Source organism: Bos javanicus, chromosome 21 (assembly GCF_032452875.1).
Source record: "Bos javanicus breed banteng chromosome 21, ARS-OSU_banteng_1.0, whole genome shotgun sequence".
Lineage (NCBI taxonomy): Eukaryota > Metazoa > Chordata > Mammalia > Artiodactyla > Bovidae > Bos > Bos javanicus.
This window is the reverse complement of record NC_083888.1, coordinates 58,540,033-58,559,984: the sequence shown is the minus strand read 5'-3', so window position 1 is coordinate 58,559,984 and position 19,952 is coordinate 58,540,033. Positions and strand designations below refer to the sequence as shown.

At 48.2% G+C, this 19,952-nt stretch overlaps 1 protein-coding gene across 2 annotated transcripts; it reads left to right on the top strand.

Annotated features, from left to right (window-relative positions):
* Positions 1-3,716: 3,716 nt before the first annotated feature.
* Positions 3,717-19,305, top strand: LOC133234541 (serpin A12-like). 2 transcript variants are annotated; one of them, XM_061395214.1, is made up of 5 exons: positions 3,717-3,884; positions 9,736-10,386; positions 12,041-12,311; positions 16,031-16,178; positions 18,814-19,305. In XM_061395214.1, exons 2-5 carry the CDS (start codon positions 9,753-9,755, stop codon positions 19,003-19,005), a joined length of 1,245 nt encoding a protein of 414 aa, XP_061251198.1. In that variant the 5' UTR covers positions 3,717-3,884; positions 9,736-9,752; the 3' UTR covers positions 19,006-19,305. The 2 variants fall into 2 exon arrangements, with proteins under 2 accessions (XP_061251198.1, XP_061251199.1); XM_061395215.1 differs by lacking the exon at positions 3,717-3,884 and adding an exon at positions 3,949-4,056.
* Positions 19,306-19,952: the final 647 nt, after the last annotated feature.

The window sequence follows — 19,952 nt, the reverse complement described above, 5'->3', positions numbered from 1 at the left end:
CCTTGCTCTCGGTCTTCACTCAGAGGACTCCTACTCATCCTTCAGGACCCAGTTCAAGATTGCCCCAGCTATGAAACCAACCCAAGCACTTCAACAGGAATCAGGTGCCTCTCATCTGCTCTCACCTCCCACAGCTACCTCTACCTCAGTCTTTACCAAGCTTGTCTGTATCTCTGGACTCTCCTGTGTTCCCACCAGACTTGGACTCTTGGAGTCAGGGCCTGGCATAGTCATTAATATGTTCCTAGACCTCTCAGCCAGGCTTCAGCAGTATGTGAACCGTGAACTTCCAGATGTTCAAGCTGGTTTTAGAAAAGGCAGAGGAACCAGAGATCAAATTGCCAATATCTGCTGGATCATTGAAAAAGCAAGAGAGTTCCAGAAAAAACATCTATTTCTGATTTATTAACTATGCCAAAGCCTTTGACTGTGAGGAAGCAACAGTTAGAACTGGACATGGAACAACAGACTGGTTCCAAATAGGAAAAGGAGTATGTCAAGGCTGTATATTGTCACCCTGTTTATTTAACTTCTATGCAGAGTACATCATGAGAAACGCTGGGCTGGAAGAAGCACAAACTGGAATCAGGATTGCCGGGAGAATATCAGTAACCTCAGATATGCAGATTGTTAGGTAGGTAGACTAGGGAAAAGGAGTCCAAAATGGCGGTGGCTAAAAGACAAGGAAGGTCAAAGGAAGGTCCGAGGACCAGAGTGAAGACTTCAGGCAGAACAAACAGCACTCCTGGCTAAGCCCAATTTGCATAGGGCAGGCCCAGGTGGAGGAAAAAAACATATAAAAGGAGGAGCCAAAGCGCTTTCTCACAGACTCTCTCTCCCGCGTGCATGTGCTCTTTCTCTCTCTCTCTCTCTCTCTCTCTCTCACTCTCTCTCTCCTGCTATCTTCTAAATAAAATGGAGCTGTAACACTGATTTGCCTAAGAGCTGTAGCACAGTTTGTCCAAGACCCGAGAGCTGTGACGCACCAAGGGCTTTAACGTCCGTCGCTCCAAATCTTTGTTGTGACGAGACAAAGAACTGAGGAACATACACTCGCGTGACACAGATGACACCACCCTTATGGCAGAAAGTGAAGAGGAACTAAAAAGCCTCTTGATGAAAGTGAAAGAGGAGAGTGAAAAAGTTGGCTTAAAGCTCAACATTCAGAAAACTAAGATCATGGCATCTGGTCCCATAACTTCATGGGAAATAGATGAGGAAACAGTGGAAACAGTGTCAGACTTTATTTTGGGGGCTCCAAAATCACTGCACATGGTAATTGCAGCCATGAAATTAAAAGACGCTTACTCCTTGGAAGGAAAGTTATGACCAACCTAGATAGCATATTCAAAAGTAGAGACATTACTTTGCCAACAAAGGTCCGTCTCGTCAAAGCTATGGTTTTTCCAGTGGTCATGTATGGATGTGAAAGTTGGACTGTGAAGAAAGCTGAGTGCCAAAGAATTGATGCTTTTGAACTGTGGTGTTGGAGAAGACTCTTGAGAGTCCCTTGGACTACAAGGAGATCCAACCAGTCCATCCTAAAGGAGATCAGTCCTGGGTGTTCTTTGGAAGCACTGATGCTAAAGCTGAAACTCTAGTACTTTGGCCACCTCATGCGAAAAGTTGACTCATTGGAAAAGACTCTGATGCTGGGAGGGATTGGGGACAGGAGGAGAAGGGGACGACAGAGGATGAGATGGCTGGATGGCATCACTGACTTGATGGACATGAGTTTGAGTGAACTCCGGGAGTTGGTGATGGACAGGGAGGCCTGGCGTGCTGCAATTCTTGGGGTTGCAAAGAGTAGAACACGGCTGAGCAACTGAACTGAACTGAACTGAGACCTCTCACAAGCCCAGCATCTGGGAGAACCAAAGAGCAAGGGTAAAATGGAAACTCCTTGCTCCCCTCTCACCCCTGCACATGGCCAGGCTGTAAAAACATATTCAAGCCACTGCCCAGTCTCAGGGCATTGCCTCTCATCTCTCAGCTCCCTGCAATGTCCCCAGACTTGACTGTCATCTTTATCCTCCCAGCCATTGATGGACACTAGGCTCCAATCCCATTATCCACAGGGGACTGGGGAGGCCTCAAGTCTAAGCTGTGGTCCCTTGATGGTGCTAGATGGGAGCTGGACCTCCCGTAGCTGACCCCCTGATGCTCCGCACTGACACTACCCCTGCAAGTCTACCTTGGCTGATGGAGGACTTGAATATGGCTTCCTCCGGCAAGGGTGGGCGGCTCCTCACTGAGATTTAGTGCCTGGCCTGGCCTCCAGCCCACCCATGGCTGCCCTCCGCTGTGACCTACTGTCCCCTAGGAGCTGTGTGTGCTTGGGCATCCCCAGTGGCTCCATGGGCATCCCCACTCGCCCAGGTACTGACCCTCCCGGCCTCACCCATGCATCCTCATGGGAGTTTGCCCTGGAACCGAGCGCGTCTGGGCCCGGCCGGCAGGTGTGGCTGGCAGACACCCACTGGCCTCACCCTGTCATTAGCAGGCAGGGTTATTTCCGGCCTGACCTGGATTCTGGGCCGGCGTCTGTGTGGCTGACTGTCAGCGCCCATCAGTGTCAGGACCGCCTTCCCGTCCGCCTGTCCTTCCGTCAGGGGCTCAGGGAGCAGAGTCACACAGGGAGGCCTCTCACCTGACCCAGATGCATCACAGCGGACGGGCCTACCTCCCCGAGTGAGGAGAGATGGCAGCTTCCTGCTTCCGGGAGATCTGGCACCCACATCCCCACTGCCTGATTAGCCAGGTCTGTGAGCGAGTCTGGGGCTGAACCAAGCTCAGGGAAGAGCCAGGGTCACCTCTCTTCTAGAAGTCATTGCTGGGTCACCTGCTCTATACATTCTTGGGGATGAGAGTCAGGTCTGACAAAAGTAGTATCCCAAAGGAGGGAAAACTCCTGGTGGTTTGTTTGTCCCCAACTCCTGGTGCTTTGCTCATACAGAACCTAGTGTGAAACACCTCCAAATGGGGAAGGAATATTCGAATGATTTTTCTCCTCATTAGCGTTCATTAATGAAAACAGACTTGAAAAGTGGTCCCTTGGATCCATTGCAGCATCAGTCGGTCTGAAACATTTTCAGACATCATCACCACCCTCTGATAAAGAAGATAAAAATGCCATCTTATCTTAAATCTTCTTAGAATGAACTCTAAAGTAATACCTGTTTCCGAAGGACAACTTGGAAAATACAGAAAAGCCAGGAGGCAGAAAACCAACCCTCGTCTCATCACTCAGAGCTACAAATATGCCATCAAAAACCAATTTGTAATTTTCTTGAATGATCACAAACGTCCATGTGAATTTTTGATTCCTGTTTCTCCCTAACCAAAACTATATACTGAATTGTCTATTCATCTCTCTCTGAGTTCTCTTCTCTCAAAGGACTCCATGTAAGCTAAGCTGATAGAACTGCCAACCGTAAAGAGACTGAAAAAATTATCAAAAGAAAGAAACGGGAGTTAGAGACCAGAAAATCCTGTTTTCCACCTCCTCCCACTGATGACAGTGGTGATATTTGGGTCGAATATTTAGCATCAGAACTACAGAATGATCTACCTGTAGAATACCCCAGGTTGCAGGGCCAGCATGATTGGGAAATATAATAGTTGCAAAAGTTATGAATGGACTTCATTAGGGAAGCCACACCCCAGTGGGTGTGGTCTAAATATCAGGCAGCTGCCTCCTGAGATGAGAAGCCCTGGAGGAAGTGGTGTGGCCTTTACTTTGGAACCTCCATCACCTGCCCAATCAGGCCATCTAATTTTATTGGCCTATGGTCTACTTTTCCAAGAGGCCATGGAAGTATAAATAATAAAGCAAGAAAAGCAGATCCATTTGTCTGGCTGCGTAGATTTCTTCTGAATGTACTGTGAGTATGAGACCTTCTCTTTGAAAAGGTCAACTTCTTCTTATTTATTTCACACAAAGTTTGCTTCAGCTTAAAGGAGGGTACAGTCGAGTCCTGGAAGCGTTGTCTAGAAGAAAATTCTGGAGGAGTTCTAGAGCTTGGAAACCCCTCTTTTGGAGAGGGTGCTGATAAGGTGAGGCCCTGATCATTTTCCCAGATGTCTATCTCTTGTGCTTTTCTAGAGGGTGTGGGGATGGGGATTGCCTAGGAAGATCAAGAGACCCTTCCAAATCGGGTCTGTGTCTTCCCTGTAGTTCTGGCCATAGCCAGTCCTGTCTGTGAGCTTTTTGTGTATCTTTATCTCTTCCCAAGGACAGAGGCTGCATCCATCCATGTACTATTCCAGCATTGGAAAAGACTCTGATGCTGGGAAAGAGTGAGGGCAGGAGGAGAAGTGGGTGACAGAGTATGAGATGGTTGGATGGTATCACTGACTCAATGGACATGAGTTTGAGCAAACTCCAGGAGAGACTGAAGGACAGGAGAGCCTGGCATGCTACAGACCATGGGGTCACAAAGAGTTGGACATGAGTTGGCCGACTGAACAACAAACAACAACTATTCCATGGAGAAAGTGAGGCCAAGCAGCCCATCTCATGAATTTTTGCAGAATTGTCTTAATAGATTAGATCCCTGTTCTGACCCATCAGAATGCATGTTTTGACCTCAGATAGCTCCTTTGTCCACTCAGGGCCTTGGTTTTCCCTTTATAGCACAAGTGGCCCAAAGTCAATGGTCATTCAACCCACATAGTCCCTCATCCTAGAATGAAGTCATAAGGTAGGAGGAACAGGCTAGGCAAAGAACTGGAAAGTGGTTGAGGATTTGGAGAAGTCTTTGGGGATGGCTGTTGGCACTGCCTTAGTAGAGGGAGCTCCATGCTTGGGTTTCAAAGGAGACCATGGGCTAGTCAGCAGCATTGGCATGGACCACTTCTTGGGGACTGCTCAAACGCCCTAGTGCCTAATGCATAGCAAGGGCTCAAAATAGTTCTTAAAAAGATGAAAGCAGAAATCTCCAGGGTAAATCCAGAGATGAGATGATGGACCTGTGTTTCAGCCTCTTCTTCCCGGGAAGGAGAATGAAGTCTGTTGCCATAGTCACTAGAGTTCTTTCATGGGTATTCTGTCACTTCCAACAGGGGAAGGAGGATATGTCTCACCTCCACTGAGTTCTAAACTTGCTTTGAAAAATAATAACTTCTAATATGTCCAGAGTGATCTCTTTTAACAATATCAATCCCTTAAAGCAGGTTGGACCACAGAGCATGCCTGAGATGTCTCCTCTGGTGTGGGGCTTTTGTGCTGGTCTTTTGGGATGCTAAGGCACATCTTTAGGAAGGAAGGGTCCCTCAGGTGCCTTCTGAGTTTATCCAGGTCTTGTGCACTCTGTGGAGAACTTTGGAAAGGCTTGGAGAAAAGCTGGGATCTCTGAGGGCCTGGGGTTCCTTGGGATGGAGCAGGATGCCTGTGTCCAGCCTTTGAAGACAGAGAGCCCCACCACCTCTGGGAGATGGTGAGGGACAGGGAAGCCTGGTGTGCTGAAGTCCATGGGGTCACAAAGAGCTGGACACGATTCAGTGACTGAACAACAACAACAACCCCCTCACTTGAGTGTGGCCCTTGGGCTGGTGGCTCTCACTCATTAGGGCTCGAGTTTTAGGGGATGGGAGCTTGCCCCAAGCATCCTAAACTTTGACTTGAGGACGGATACCACCTAAACTTTTCCTTGTTGCTCGGTTTTATCACAGGGAAGAGAAATAGAGCAGACAGGGAGGAGACAGGAGATCTGGGGAGGGTGGGTGGAGGTCTTTTCTCTTTGAAGACAATGGCTGCGAAGCTCCATGCATGGAACCGTTCTGCTGTACCCTGTGTGTGCTCCCTTTGTTAGTGCTGTTTCCTCAAACTACTGGTGATAACAAGGATGAAAGCACTTTGCAAAATTACAACTATTCTTATTGTTAAAAGTGTTATTTTAGCTCACTGCCCTCTGGTAACTCAGACAGTAAAGAATCTGCCTACAGTGCAGGAGATCTGGATTCAGTTCCTGGGTCAGGAAGATCCCCTGGAGAAGGGAATGGCAATCCACTCCAATATTCTTGCCTGGAGAATTCCAGGGACAGAGGAGACTGGTGGACCACAGTCCATGGGGTTGCAAAGAGTCAGACACGACTGAGCAGCTAACGCTTCCACTTTCACGCCCTCCCTGAGTTGCTGTGATAAGGAGATTCCAGTTACTGGGCTTGGCAGGATGGTGTTGCGGGTAAATGCAGTGCCGGCTGCCTTGCCCTTCCATGAGTAAACCTACCCCCACCCCATATGTAGACTTCAAGCACCTGAACTGCTAGTCCAAAGGGCTCCAGGTTTATACCTGGAATATATTTGGTTTGCATCTGTCTTTAGGATAAGTAAGTCCTGAGTCCATGCCATGCTATTACTACTAGTAAGAGAAGAAATTTTTTTCCCCACATTACTAAGAAATGTAAAACCAAGATGGTCACAGATGAGCTGAAATTCTGCTACAGATTTATCTGCCCCCTGTGTAGTCCACAAAGTTAGGTTTCCAGTTTGCTCTTTTCCTTTATTTTATTTACCTATTTTATTGGGTTGGCCAAAAAGTTCACTCGGGTTTTTCCGTAGAATGTTATGGAAAAATTCAAACAAACTTTTTGACCAACCCAGTATTTCGATTGACTACCAACTACATACACCCCAAAATAAAAATGAGCAAAGACTTACTCAACTTGGACAATCTATCAACTTATTGGGAAATAACCAGTCCCTCAGGTATTTTAATTGATGGGATAAAAAAAGTGGCCTCTTCAGGCATCTGGGACTGGTACCCATCTGACGAGTTCAGGTCGATTTAGGGCCTGTGATGACAGATGGAAGGGCCCAGAACTGGGGGGTAGAGTGGGCTGCTTGCGGGGGAGGAAGGCCAGACTGTCAGCACTGCATGAGCCTAAGTCGGAGGCCTGTGGGGACCGCTGTGACACAGGTTACAGAGGCAGGGGACACTAAGGCTTGGCAGGGTGGGCTGTGTCCTAAGGGGTGGGCGCAGCGAGCTGAGTAGCAGCATCCAGTGGGGAGAAGGGTAGGATATCACTCCTTCCCCATTTATTAGATGCAAATGTGGAGGCTCTGTAAAGTTTTCTGGGGAGTCACTGAACAAACACATAAGCCAGAGAAGACCAATATCCAGACTTCCTATGCCCTGTGAGTGTGTTAGTCACTCAGTCGTGTCCAACTCTTGCAATCCCATGGACTGTAGCCCATCAGGCCCCTCTGTCCATGGGATTCTCCAGGCAAGAATACTGGAGTGGGTAGCCATTCCCTTCTCCAGGTCTTATTCCGATAGTCAGATCTTATTCCTGAAACTCAGTGAAGTAGGGAATCGACTTTGGGGGTCACTGACAGGGCATCACTGTAGAACTATGCATGTGAGTCATCTGTGCTTCTGGGATGGAGTTCCAGCAGTTTCCTTTCCCTGCTCCAACTTCTGGCCCTGTCCTGCCCTGATCCATGCTCGGTTCACAGGGCAAGTTGCTCAAACCGCTTCCCAACCCACCTGGCTGGTCATCCTGCTGCTAGAGTGTTCTCTCAGCTCCTTGACAGCCACGTCTTCATTTCTTCATTCCCAGGCATTGGAAAATAATGCATACATGGCCTGCCCCTCTGGATAGGAAAAACTTCTATTTTTAATCCAGGCAGTCTTTGTACGGTCCAGCCCACTACCCTGAGACATTGAATCTTTTCCATTTTCTTGTTTTCTTCCCTTTATCTGAAACAACCCTGGGAATTTTACTGATCTTCATTTCTATACTCTATTTTCAGACAGCCCCTGGAGCCCTTGTTCATCACTGACTGTCTTTAATTTTTACTAAACAGTGAGTCATTAGGAGTGAAAGGTATTTGAAGATCACCCAGGCTCAGAGAGGGGAAGGCACTTCCTCAGTGTCACACATCAGAGTCAAGACTCTTGTCTGCCTGGTAGTCCCAACATTTGAAATAAAACAAAACTTGCATTTGCTAGGATTCTTTCGCCTTGAGGTAACTGACCACATATCGCACACTGGCATCATGGAAAGTCTTAGGGTATAGTGGGCTCCAGGTGAGCTTACTCTGGGACCCCAACCTCAGTTTCTCAGCAAAGCCCTTGTAGGCACCCTATTTATGTTCTGGGTTTGCCCTGGAGTCATTCCCCTCATGGGACTAAGGGCTATGGTAGTCCCTGGGTCTACATCTCCCTGGTCAGGACATCCAGAGGAGGAGAGAGGAAAACAGCACCCCAACATTCCAGCAAAGAACCCTGACATACCCCCTCACTGGATCACTTAAGTCCTCTGTCCCTCTCTGAAAACTAACAAGAGAAACTCTCTGTGCGCTGACTGGATTAGGCCTGGCTCAGACCCCGGTCAGCAGTAGAAGAGTGGAGGTTACCTGCCCCATTCAGGGCTATCCTTAGAGGTGGAGTTGGGGTCCTGTCCCTGAGGAACGTGAGCTGCCCAAGGGAAGGGTAGATACCTGAAAAAAAGTTTCCTTTGGAAGACAGAAAGGGATCATGGCAAGCAAAGGCAGTATCTAATAGAATTTTCAGACGCAGGGTCCCAAGCTTCCTGAAGACTCATGTCTGCTGTGAAGATGTCTGTATCCACAGGACCTGGGCATAGAGGGTTTGGGGGCATGAAAAAAGTGAGGATATGGGGTTCTCCTCGGTGAGGCCTTGTGCTGCTGCTGTTGCTGCTAAGTTGCTTCAGTCGTGTCCGACTCTGTGCGACCCCATAGACGGCAGCCCACCAGACTCCCCCGTCCCTGGGATTCTCCAGGCAAGAACACTGGAGTGGGTTGCCATTTCCTTCTCCAATGCATGAAAGTGAAAAGTGAAAGTGAAGTTGCTCAGTCGTTTCCGACTCCCAGCGACCCCATGGACTGCAGCCCACCAGGCTCCTCTGTCCATGGGTCGCTCTTCATTTATTCTCTCTTTCACTCAATTGAAAGGAGCCTAACTGGTGCACGTCCCTGGGGCTGGTGATGCTGTGAGCATTGGCTGCTACCAGCTCACAGCTCCCCTCTCCTCTCTAGGAAACTTTAGCTCTGGTTGTAAGGAAAAATAAACCAACTCAAGCCAGCCAGCTCTAAAAGGGATATTCATTTGCTCTTATAACTTGGAAAAATGGAAGTGGGTAGGCTGCAGGTAAAGGTCAATCCAGGAACTTCAAAGATGTCACCAAATACATATTCTCCTTTCTCTCCTTCCGTCTGTCTTTCCATCTCTCTCTCTCACCTTTCCTTCTATATGTGGATGTCTTGTTCACATTCAGGTCCCAGGTTTTAACATTAAGCCAGTTACCCCAGAGATAAAATGGACTTTGCATTCTCAAAGAAAGACACTGATTGATCCGACTTTTGTCCCCTTCTCATTCCTTAAGTACTCGGTGGCAGGGGGATGGAGTACTATGATGACTTAGCTTGGGTCAGATGCCCACACCATGGATTATTCTTACTGTGATCCAGTGTAGAGAAGGAAGCAATTCCTTAAACGAACTGAGATCCTATTACTATAAGACATGGGAAGGGGTAAGCAAGAGCTATCCTCTACACTCAGACTTCTTATTCATGTCATCATTTCTAGTCTCCAAGGTGATTGCAAAGGCTAGACGTTGTAATGAATGTCAAAGCATTTATGAACTGCTATGCCCAGTACATGCTGGTCACAGTATCACTTCTTTCATTGGTCTTCCTTGTGGATAAGACAAGGGTAATGGAGTTCTTTTGTTCTCTTTTCTGCTAACCTTGGGTCTACTACTCAACAGGACAAGCTCCAAGAAAAATGAACCCCTTTCTGGGCCTGAGCCTGCTTCTGGCTGGCCTCCTCACTGTGGAAGGTCTTCTGAAGTCCAACTTCTCTCCAGAGAATCATGAAGCTGTGAGTCAGGGCCAAGTAGAGAAGGGAAAGGGGACAGCTCAGGAGCTCGCAAAGCGAAACGCAGACTTTGGACTCAAGCTGTTTAAGAAACTGTCCTTCAGCAGCCCTGACAATAACATCTTATTCTCCCCCTGGAGCATCTCTATGGCCTTCTCCATGCTGTCTCTGGGTGCCCAGGACTCCACCCTGGCTGAGATCAAGGAGGGCTTCAACTTCAGGAACATCCCTGAGAAAGACCTCCATGAAGCCTTCCATTACCTCATCCACAGGCTGAATCAGAGGAACCAGAACCAAAGGCTGGGGCTCGGGAATGCCTTGTTTATTGACCAGAAGGTAAAGCCCCAGCAGAAGTTTCTGACAGAAGTCAGGAATATGTACAAGGCAGACACCATCCCCACCAACTTCCAGAACTCAGAAAATGCTCAGAAGCAGATCAATAACTATGTCAGTCAGAAAACCCAGGGGAAAATCAACAACCTAGTCAAGAATATAGACCCTGGCACTGTGATGCTTCTTATCAACTATATTTTCTTTCGAGGTAAGGCTTAGAGTATGTTGGCATGTAGACTTGAGTCAGATTCAATGGTTGTCTACTTACTTGCTCTGTGACTCTGAAGTCACATGTAATTGTTCTCTTTGAATCCTACTTCTCCTGTCTGAAAAAGGAGTACCTTGATACATAGCTGATAGGGTGGTTATTAGTATTCAAAGTGAAAATGAATGATAAATGAATGCCTCATATGTGCGTTTTTATGATTACTGATTATCCTAAGACAACATTGGTTGTAGAGGTTGAAGTGTCATCTGTTTCCCTATTTCTTAGATCAGGAAAGTGAAATTCAGAGCGAGATTAATTAATTTACTCAAAGCTACAAAGCCAGCTAATGAAAGTCAGGAGTAGAATTCACTTCTCTTGACCTGATGACTATGCTTTCCATCACTCCAAGTAGATGCCCAGGATGGTGACCGTGTTGATGATCACACTATGACCATGATCACATTGGTAGGTGCCTTGGTCTTCTCACCACATGTTATAGACTCCCCAAGTCTGAGGATGAGGTATTGAAAAAGAAGATGAAAGTATATTCCCTAATTCAAGCTGCATCTACCACACGATACACACCCAGTCACAGCACACACACACAAATGTTGGCCAACATAGGTGAGAATGAGAAGCCAACATCCCTAGGACCAGGCAAGGCTGTTGGGGCTGTCAACAACATGATCCTGAATATGGAAGTTCAGCTCTCCCAAAATCCACAAGGAGATGGATGGTTATGGGGTAAAACAGGAGTGGTAATGGTAGACTGTCCAAAGCAGGGAAGAAAGGAAAATTAGGAATTTCCCAAAGGCCCTACATCCTCTGTATGACAGCAAGAACCATAGCGACAGTGATGTGACAGTGCCGAGCATCCACTCAACACTTACCTACCCGCAGTCACTGAGCTGTGCTGCCCTTCCCCACCGAGTCTCACAGCAGCCTTGTGAGATTCCCATCAATACCCCCAGCTGGCAAACAAGGACACAGAAACCCAGGCAGGTTGAGACACTTGACCAAGGTTTTGTCTGGCAATAAAGCCAGACATTTGAGCTTGGGGAGTTGGACCTAAGGGCCTTATATTGGGGGCTCTGAGGGTAGCAAGTGAAAAGACCCAGGTCTGAGTTTATGCCATCAGAGAGGTCTCCGGGTCAAAAATAGAGAATCAAAATGCCCAGTTTTAAGAGTTCACTGCACTTCAGCATGCTCCCAAGGGCAGTCTGTTAGTTTAGTTTTCTTAGTCCTACATGAGAGTGGCTTCTCCAGGGCTGACTTGGAGTAGACATGAGAATTTTCACTCAGACCCAAATAGCCCCCACTAAGTGTGATCCAGGGTCTGCTTCTGTAACAGAATCCACAGGCTTTCTCAGCCTCAGGAGCCTTGAGTCTTGGGGCAGTCTGAAGTTCCCCTCTTAGTCAGCAGCCCTGGTCTTGGCTTTACTGGGATAAATGGTAACTGGGACCAAGCTCACGTCCCCTGAGGTGTTCAGGGCATGGCATGAGGCCAAGGATTCCTGTGCACCGGCTCTGATACACCAGAGCAACCAAACTCCTTCTTTAAGTCCGTGGGGACAGAGACCCCATGGTTAACAGGATCCAGTAGCCCCTTCTCCCTCAGGACACTTACGTCACTCTGTTATTCTTCCATCTTAAGCCAGGTGGCAACATGAGTTTGACCCAAAGGAAACGAAAGAGGAAGATTTCATTCTGGACAGAAACAAGACCGTGAAGGTGCCCATGATGTTCCATGTGGGCATGTATAAAGTGGGGCATGACGACCAGCTTTCCTGTACCATCCTGGAAATGCCTTACCAGAGCAACTTCACGGCCATCTTTGTTCTTCCTGAGGAGGGCAGAATGAAGCAAGTGGAGCAAGCCCTGGGGCCGGACACTTTTGCCAGATGGAAGAAGTTACTCGTACGAAGGTAAGGAGGGTGCCTGACGTATGCAGTACCTTCCGTCTTCCTCCCTCTCCTCCATTGTCTTTGCTTCTTCTTTCTCAGATTCATTGAGCTCCTACCCCATGGATAAGCCCATTCTGGGCTCCATGATGAATTTATATTTTGGTAGGAAGTATGCTAGAGAACAAGTCATAGAAATGTAGATACTTAAACATTGTAAGAGTGCAGAGGATGAAGCAACTTGGTGGGCAGTGGTGATCAGGGAAGGGCTGCATGGAGTAGGTGGCATTGGTGCCACATCTTCAAGGCTGAATAGCAGTACATATGGAAGGATGAGGAGAGACAGAATCCTAGGCAGAAGGAGGAGAAACCCTAGGTGAGGTGTCCTAGGTGAGGACAAGCCCAAGTGGGGTGTCAAAGGGAGCTGTGAGTTGTACATTGTACATAGGATGTTTTCAACCATGGTGTCATAATGAAACCAGTGAAGGATGAGCCAAGTAAGTTGTATTAATAATAGTTGAGGGACTGAAGTCACTAAATACTTTTCTTTTCAAACATAAAATTAGAACAGATTTAAGGTAAGCCTCCAGAATCTCACCCAGGCACGAGCCTACTGACAGCTTTTCTTGGGAAGGATGAGAGCTAGAATTAAGAACTGAGGAGTTGACATCAGTGTAGACCTGCAAGGCGCCTTGAAGGCTTCTGGGCTAAGACAGGGTCTGTGGCAGCCAGGAGACATGGTGATATTACCAAAACTGGAGGTCTTGCTGCTCACTCCTCAAAAGCCAATAAAGAGACAAATTGATGGGAAGAAAAGTTTACTTTACTTTGGATGCCAGCAGTGGGGCAGGGAATGGGAGGAAGGGCAGACTGCTGTCTAAAGGCCGATTGACAATCAGTGACCAAGAGCTTTTATAGAAGGAGGGAGGGGGCTCCATGCAGAAACCTCTGGCAGTCATGTTGAAATTGGTCATCAGTGGTCTGATCATCATCTTGATTGTTTTAAGTCTTCAGATCCAGGGTTGGTTTGTTCCCTTTTCTTTGAGGCCAGTTCTCGGAACTGTGACCACTTGTGTCATGGCTATCGTCTGATCATCACGTAGCTAACTGCTTCTACCTGGTAGCATTGTCAGTATCTACAAGACAGCTCGAAGGATATGGTTCAGAATATTATCTGAGCCCTTGAGAGGAACTAAAAGTCTTTGACCTTGTTTGATGATTAAACTATAATTATTTGGTCTCATTTGACTGCCTTCCTTTGTTTCTGCCTTTTTCTCACTTCTCTGATTAAACTTATTCTTTGGCTAAAGTTTTCCCACAGACAAAAAGCAGGTGGAGGACGTGCAGGGAAGAGACCACAGGGCCCTGCTCCATTTCAGTGGGTCTATGAGATGGAAAGGGGAGCTTCCACTTTGGTAGAAACAATGTCAGGATATCTCCTTGGTCCTTTTGTTCTCTCTTCCACCTTGGCTCCACCATAATTCTCCATCCAAAAGTCCTTTTCTGAGAACCTCTGCCACGCCCAACATGCTGTCAGGAGTGGCGGAGGGTTCTAAGAGAGGCAGAGACAATGCTAGGACTGAGCTGGGCTGTCCATGAGTGATAAGTGAACCAACAGTTTCCTTCACATGGGAACAAGTCTTTGGAGGAATTGAAGAACGCGTCTTAGATATCCAGATTTAGCTGCCAGCTCATGGGAGAGAAATTCTATTTCTGAACGATAAAGTCTAACTCTACTATGATTCCCCATTTCATTCAGAAAAAAAATAATAATAACCACACACACACAAAAAAGAAACTTGCCGGACTCCTCTGCCCCCTTGAAAGCTTGCTCAGCCTTTCCCTTTACTCCAGCATTCCTGATCCCCAAGTCAATCTGTGTATTTTTCCCATGGCACTTACTGAGACTCCCAGTCCATGTATCTACTCTTTGTCTCCCTTTTGTTGTGATGGTTTTATTGTCTTTCTTCCCTAGTAGAGCACAAGTTCAAGAGCATGGATTTTTGCCTGTTCTAAATGCATCTAAGCATGTAGAACAGAGCCTGGTATACAGTAGGCACTAAATAAGCTTGTGTCAAATGAACAGATAAGTGGAAAGGTAAGTTTGAGAGTCATTGGGCCTATCGTGGATGTTAAAATCCAAGGCGCAGAATGAAATCCCCCAAGAGGGAAAAAAGATAGAACAGATGATGGGGGAAAAAAAACAAAAGAAAGGAGGACCTGGTGGGAGGCAGGCTGGGAGCACTTCAATGGTGAGCGACAGGCGAGGAGGTGGAGCCAGCAAAGGATGAGAGAAGGAGCACCCAGGGATGGAGGGGAGGGCAGAGGGCATGGATCTGGGTGGGAATGCTTCAGAATGGATTGACTATCAGGTGCCACTTCCTGATTTTTGGCCTCTGGCTCTAACAAGCCAAGGTCAGTGGCCGCTCTGGAAAATGGTTTGAGCCAATAATGGAAGTGGGCTCCCTAGTGGCTCAGTGGTAAAGAATCTGCCTGCCAGCACAGGAGCCGCGGATTCGATCCCTGGGTCCAGACAATCCCGTAGAGAAGGAAATGGCAACCCACTCCAGTATTCTTGCCTGGGAAATCCCACGGACAGAGGAACCTGGAGGGCTACAGTCCATGGGGTCGCAAAAGAGTCGGATACTACTTAGCAACTGAGAGACAACAGCAACAAATAATGGGAGGACAAGTTTTGTTTTTGTTTTTTTTTTTTCCTCTCTGCTCTGAAAGAAAGACGTGGGCTGGAAGCTGAAGACGTGACTAGAGGCCAAGGGAATTGATTTTGCTTTTGAACTGAGGACGAGGGTTGTTCGAGCCTGCGGTCTGCCACTGAGGGCGGTCCAGTAGAAGCCATTTATGGACTGTGCAGGAGGAAAAGAAAACATAGGCAGGAATGAGGTCCTTGGAGAGACAGAAAGAAACGGGGTCCGTGACCCCGTGGACAGGAACCCAGGTTCCACAGGGGCCTCAGCACGGCTGACCCCAGGGCAGGGACGCCAACCCAGGTCCCGACCACAGAGAATCTGAAGCGGCTCATTCAAGGCTGAGAGGATGAACACTTGCTCTCTGACTGCTGAGCCTCTGAAGCAGGATGCACAAGGCACGCACTTTAGCCCCTTCTGGTCTGTGGTTGCCATGGTCACCGTCCTCATTTTCATACAAATGGCTTAAAGAGGTGACGTCATCTGATCCCAACCACAGAGCTCCTGGAAGGCAGAGTAGATCTGAACTCAGTTCTGCCAGCTTCCCATCTCAGGGCCTTGCTACCTCTAGCACCAGATTGCTGGCATCAGCTCAGCGCATGGGTGTGGCTGAGGCTATAGTGGAGAGACCCTCCATGGCTGCCCTGAAGGGGTCCTGAGACAGGGGGGCTCGGGGACATTGCTGTGGATGAGGGCTCGGGTAGTTTGATAGAAAAATAAGAACGCAAGTCAGAGAGCCTGGATGTTTTAACAACCCATCCCAGGAGACTTCTTTGATGGTCCTGTGGTTAAGGCTGAGCTCCTGATGTAGGAGGCCCCAGTTCAATCCCTGGTCAGGGAAGTAGACCCCACCCGGCACAACTAAATTTTTTTTTTTTTTTTAAGTCCAGGCTTAAGGACTCTCTCTTTATTCTGTGGATAGAGAAAAATTCTGAGACCTCGGGGGCTGGGAGGCCAGATGCCTCATCACCATCCTAAAGCCTGCCTGGAAAAACGGCAGGGCCCCGCTGTTCATCTTTGTCACTTTGTCCTCCCTAGGGTCGCAGATGTGTTTGTGCCCAGGTTGACCATCACCAGTAACTACGACCTGAAGAAGATGCTTTCCCACCTGGGCATCAGCAAAATCTTTGAGGAACACGGTGATCTCACCAGGATCTCCCCTCATCGGAACCTGAAAGTGGGCGAGGTAAGCCTGCCTGGCCAGGACGCAGCCCTCCTCCAGCTCAGGGAGCCGCCGTACCGCCCCGGGCCAGACACACTCTCACAGCAGCTGCATGAGCCAAGAGTGCCCCCACCGGTCAGGCCAAGCCTGACTGCCCCGAACCACCTATCAGTTCAGTTCAGTTCAGTTCAGTCGCTCAGTCGTGTCCAACTCTTTGCGACCCCATGAGTCACAGCACGCCAGGCCTCCCTGTCCATCCTGGGCAAATCACGTACCCTCCCAAGCCTCATGTTTCTAGTCTTCAAAATCAGACCTGTCGATCTCCTAGTCCTACTTTGGAAGTTGGTTCAGTGCAACAATGGATGGAGGCTTGGAGCAGTCGTCAGGCCTAGAAGTGACCCAGGCTTGTGAGGAGTAAGTTGTGAACATTTTTCTACATAATGTAGAGATAAGCAAGCTAAGGACCCCTTGGTCTCCAGCAAGGCTGAGCCCCTGCCTGCTGGTGACAGTCAGAAGGACCAGATGGTGGGGGGAGGCGCCCAGATGTAGCAGACAGACTGCAATACACCAGGGACTGCCTTGGTGGTCCAGTGGTTAAGACTTCGCCTTCCAATGCAGGGGGTTAGGGTTCAGTCCCTGGCCGGGGGATCTAAGATCTAGCATGCCTCATGACCCCAGAAACCAAAACATAGACCAGAAGCAATGTTGTAACAAATTCAGTAAAGACTTTAAAAATGGTCCACGTTTAAAAAAAAAAATCTTAAATTAATAAAACACAGGACATCAGCGAAATTCAAATTTCATATAAGTGATGAATGAATGTTTTTTTGTATAGCCTAAATATTGCATGGGATATACTTACGCTGAAAATTTCATCATTTATCTGAAATTCAAATTTAACTGGAAATTCAAATTTATCCATACTTTTATGGCAATCGTACTTTGAGGTTCAAAGGGCACTGAGATCGGGGAAGATTTCAGCAAGCAGAGACAGGTGGGAGGAAGATCTTCCAGGAGGAAAGCACCCCAGCCTAAGGCTGGGAGGTGAGAAGGCATGGAGTCTAGGGGCTGGAGTTGACAGCTGTGATTCTATGTGTAGACATCAACTATTGACTTGCCAGTAAAATAATTAGCATTCTGTAGAACAGAGTGAGATGACGCTAGTGGTAAAGAACCCACCTGCCAACGAAGGAGATGTAAGAGACTCGGGTCCTATTCCTGAGTTAGGAAGATCCCCTGGAGGAGGGCCTGGCAACCCACTCCAGTGTTCTTTCCTGGAGGATTCCATGGACAGAGGAGCCTGGCGGGCTACAGTCCATGGGGTCACAAAGAGTTGGACACGACTGAAGGGACTTAGCAGCAGCAGAATGGAGTGAAATGTATCAATATTTAACAGAAGCCCATCAATTTTCCAGTGTCCATTACTTCCTCACGGATGTTGATACCTTTGGGGTGGATCTGGGGCCTGAGTTATCTCTAACAGCCACCCTGGAATCAGACTCCCTCTTAACATTCCACCAGGAGGATGAAAGGAGTCCAGAGGGGCTGGCTGCTTTGGGCCAGGGGTGCCTTCACCTCCCTCCCATCCAGCTAAAGTTCAGCACAGCCTTTCTGCAATTACTACCATTGATGAATCCCTGCGAGTCTTGGGAAACATACAAAATCCCACTCCGTCTCCCCTCCCAGTAACTGATGCTCTCCTGCATCACTTTTTCTTTCAAGCTGCATCTGCTTGTTGAGTATCCTTAACTGATGACAGCAGAGCAGCTGTGAGCCCTGGGGTCACTGGCACCAGTCAAGTTACCGGGTGACTCAGGCAGAGGCCTCTTCTTCTCTGAGCCTTGTTGACTTAAAAGATAGTCACAGTCTCCAAGTTGAGAGTTATGTTTTATTCGGTGGAAATTTTTAGGACTGCAAGCCTGGAAGACAGCATCTCAAGTAACCCTGAGAAAACTGTTCAGAGGAAGTAGGGGTGTGGGGGGGTGAAGGAGTTAGGTTATATAGAAGTTGGTGACAAGGGGCAGGTAGTCTGAACATCAAAAGATTATTGTTAATTAAGGAAAACCAGAGATTTCAAGTTAAGGAATTTACTGTTTTTCTGTCTGGGAAGATGCAAGAGTCTGGCTTCACTGAAATCATTCCTTTCATATGTATCTCAGCTATCTGGGGCCAGCATCCTGTGATTTGATTTTTCACATCCTTAGTTCCTTGACCATCATTGGATCCTAGGCATTGTTCTTTCTGAGTGCCCCCCAGGCTCAGGAAGTCCCATCTGGAGGGCCGGAATAGCTGATGGCTCTGACATCCTTGTTTATTGATATGGCAGGAAATACTTCATTTCAAGGGTTTCCCTGGTGGTGCTAGTGGTAAAGAACCTGCCTGTCAAAGCAGGAGAAGTAAGAGAAGAGGATTTGATCCTTTGGTTGGGAAGATCCCCCAGAGGAGGGCATGGCAACCTGTTCTAGCACTCTTGCCTGGAGAATCTCATGGACAGGGGAGGCTGGTGGGCTACCACTCATAGGGTCACAAAGAGTCGAACAGGACTGAAGCGACTTAGCACGCATGCAAGCGCTCTGTTCCACAGCCTCTTGTTAGCTTTTGCCTATCCAGGGCCTCCAAGTGGCTTCCCAAGCACTGACCCTACTCCCGTTTCCTGCAGGCGGTGCACAAGGCTACCCTGAAGATGGATGAGAAGGGCACAGAGGGAGCCGCGGGCTCCGGAGCGCAGACGCTGCCCATGGAGACACCGATTCGGGTCAAGATAAACCACCGCTTCCTGCTGATGATCTGGGAGACTAAAATGAATAACCTGCTCTTCTTTGGAAAGATTGTTAATCCTTCTGGGAGATAAGGCAGAAACCCGACCTCCTGCAGACCCCAGCTATGTCCTGGGGTTGGATGCGTTTTGTCTCCTTGAGACCACAGGGACTTTCTTATCTCATCTCACATTATCCTGAGCTCTCCACACCACCGTCCAAAGAGGCAGCACCACTGGCTTCTGGGCCCCATTTCCCCCCCTTAGCCCCCTCACCGCCCATTCAAATTTCAGGATTAGATGCCCCATTCCCACCTAGTTGATAGTAACCTTCTCCCCCGCCCCTGGTAGGCAGAGGGGTTTTATGATTTAATAAACAACACTCCCAAGATCTGCTGACTGTTGGTGGATAATATGGGGATGCTGTGAGCCAAGGAGAGTACCCGCCTGGGGTTCAGAGTGAAGGAGACCTGGGCTCAAATCTCAGAAACAAAGAGTCTTTGGGAAAGTCATACGCTCTCCGCACTTATGTTTCCCCATAGAACTAGACCAAGACTGAGGACAATGATACTTCTCCAGGGCTCCGAGGAGGCTAGCACACCACTTGAGAAGAGTTAGTTCCCCTTTGTGAGCCCTTGGCTTGGGTGTTTGGCATGTGAGCTACACAGATATCCTCCGCACAGGGTCCCCTTGGGAGCTTTGTGCTCAGCCAAGCATCCAGGCAGATGACAAAACAGCAGTGGGGCTGGTCCAGCATTAGGCGGATGAAACCCAGAGTAGCAGTAGCCAGGAGACCCAGCACAAGGTTTGTCTGACTCCAGAGCCGCTATTTTGGGCACAGCGTGGAGAGCATGAAGTTTGAACCTGTCAGCAAGCTCAGCTGAAGAGTTAATCATTTCGGTTCACCTACCCAGAAAGCATGGCCATGCAGGGTCTGCCTATAACCACTAGAGGGCACCTGTGTTCACAGGACTAAGTATGCGTGTGGGGTTTCTTTAAGCACCTGATTGCTTGGTGAATACCCAAAGCCAGTGCTGAAGGTG

Excerpts from the sequence above, each read along its gene's own strand:
- LOC133234541 (XM_061395214.1), top strand. The coding sequence starts at position 9,753 with ATGAACCCCTTTCTGGGCCTGAGCCTGCTTCTGGCTGGCCTCCTCACT. Across the intron at positions 10,387-12,040 it reads CAACTATATTTTCTTTCGAG|CCAGGTGGCAACATGAGTTT; the intron begins GTAAGGCTTAGA and ends TTCCATCTTAAG. Across the intron at positions 16,179-18,813 it reads GGAACCTGAAAGTGGGCGAG|GCGGTGCACAAGGCTACCCT; the intron begins GTAAGCCTGCCT and ends CGTTTCCTGCAG.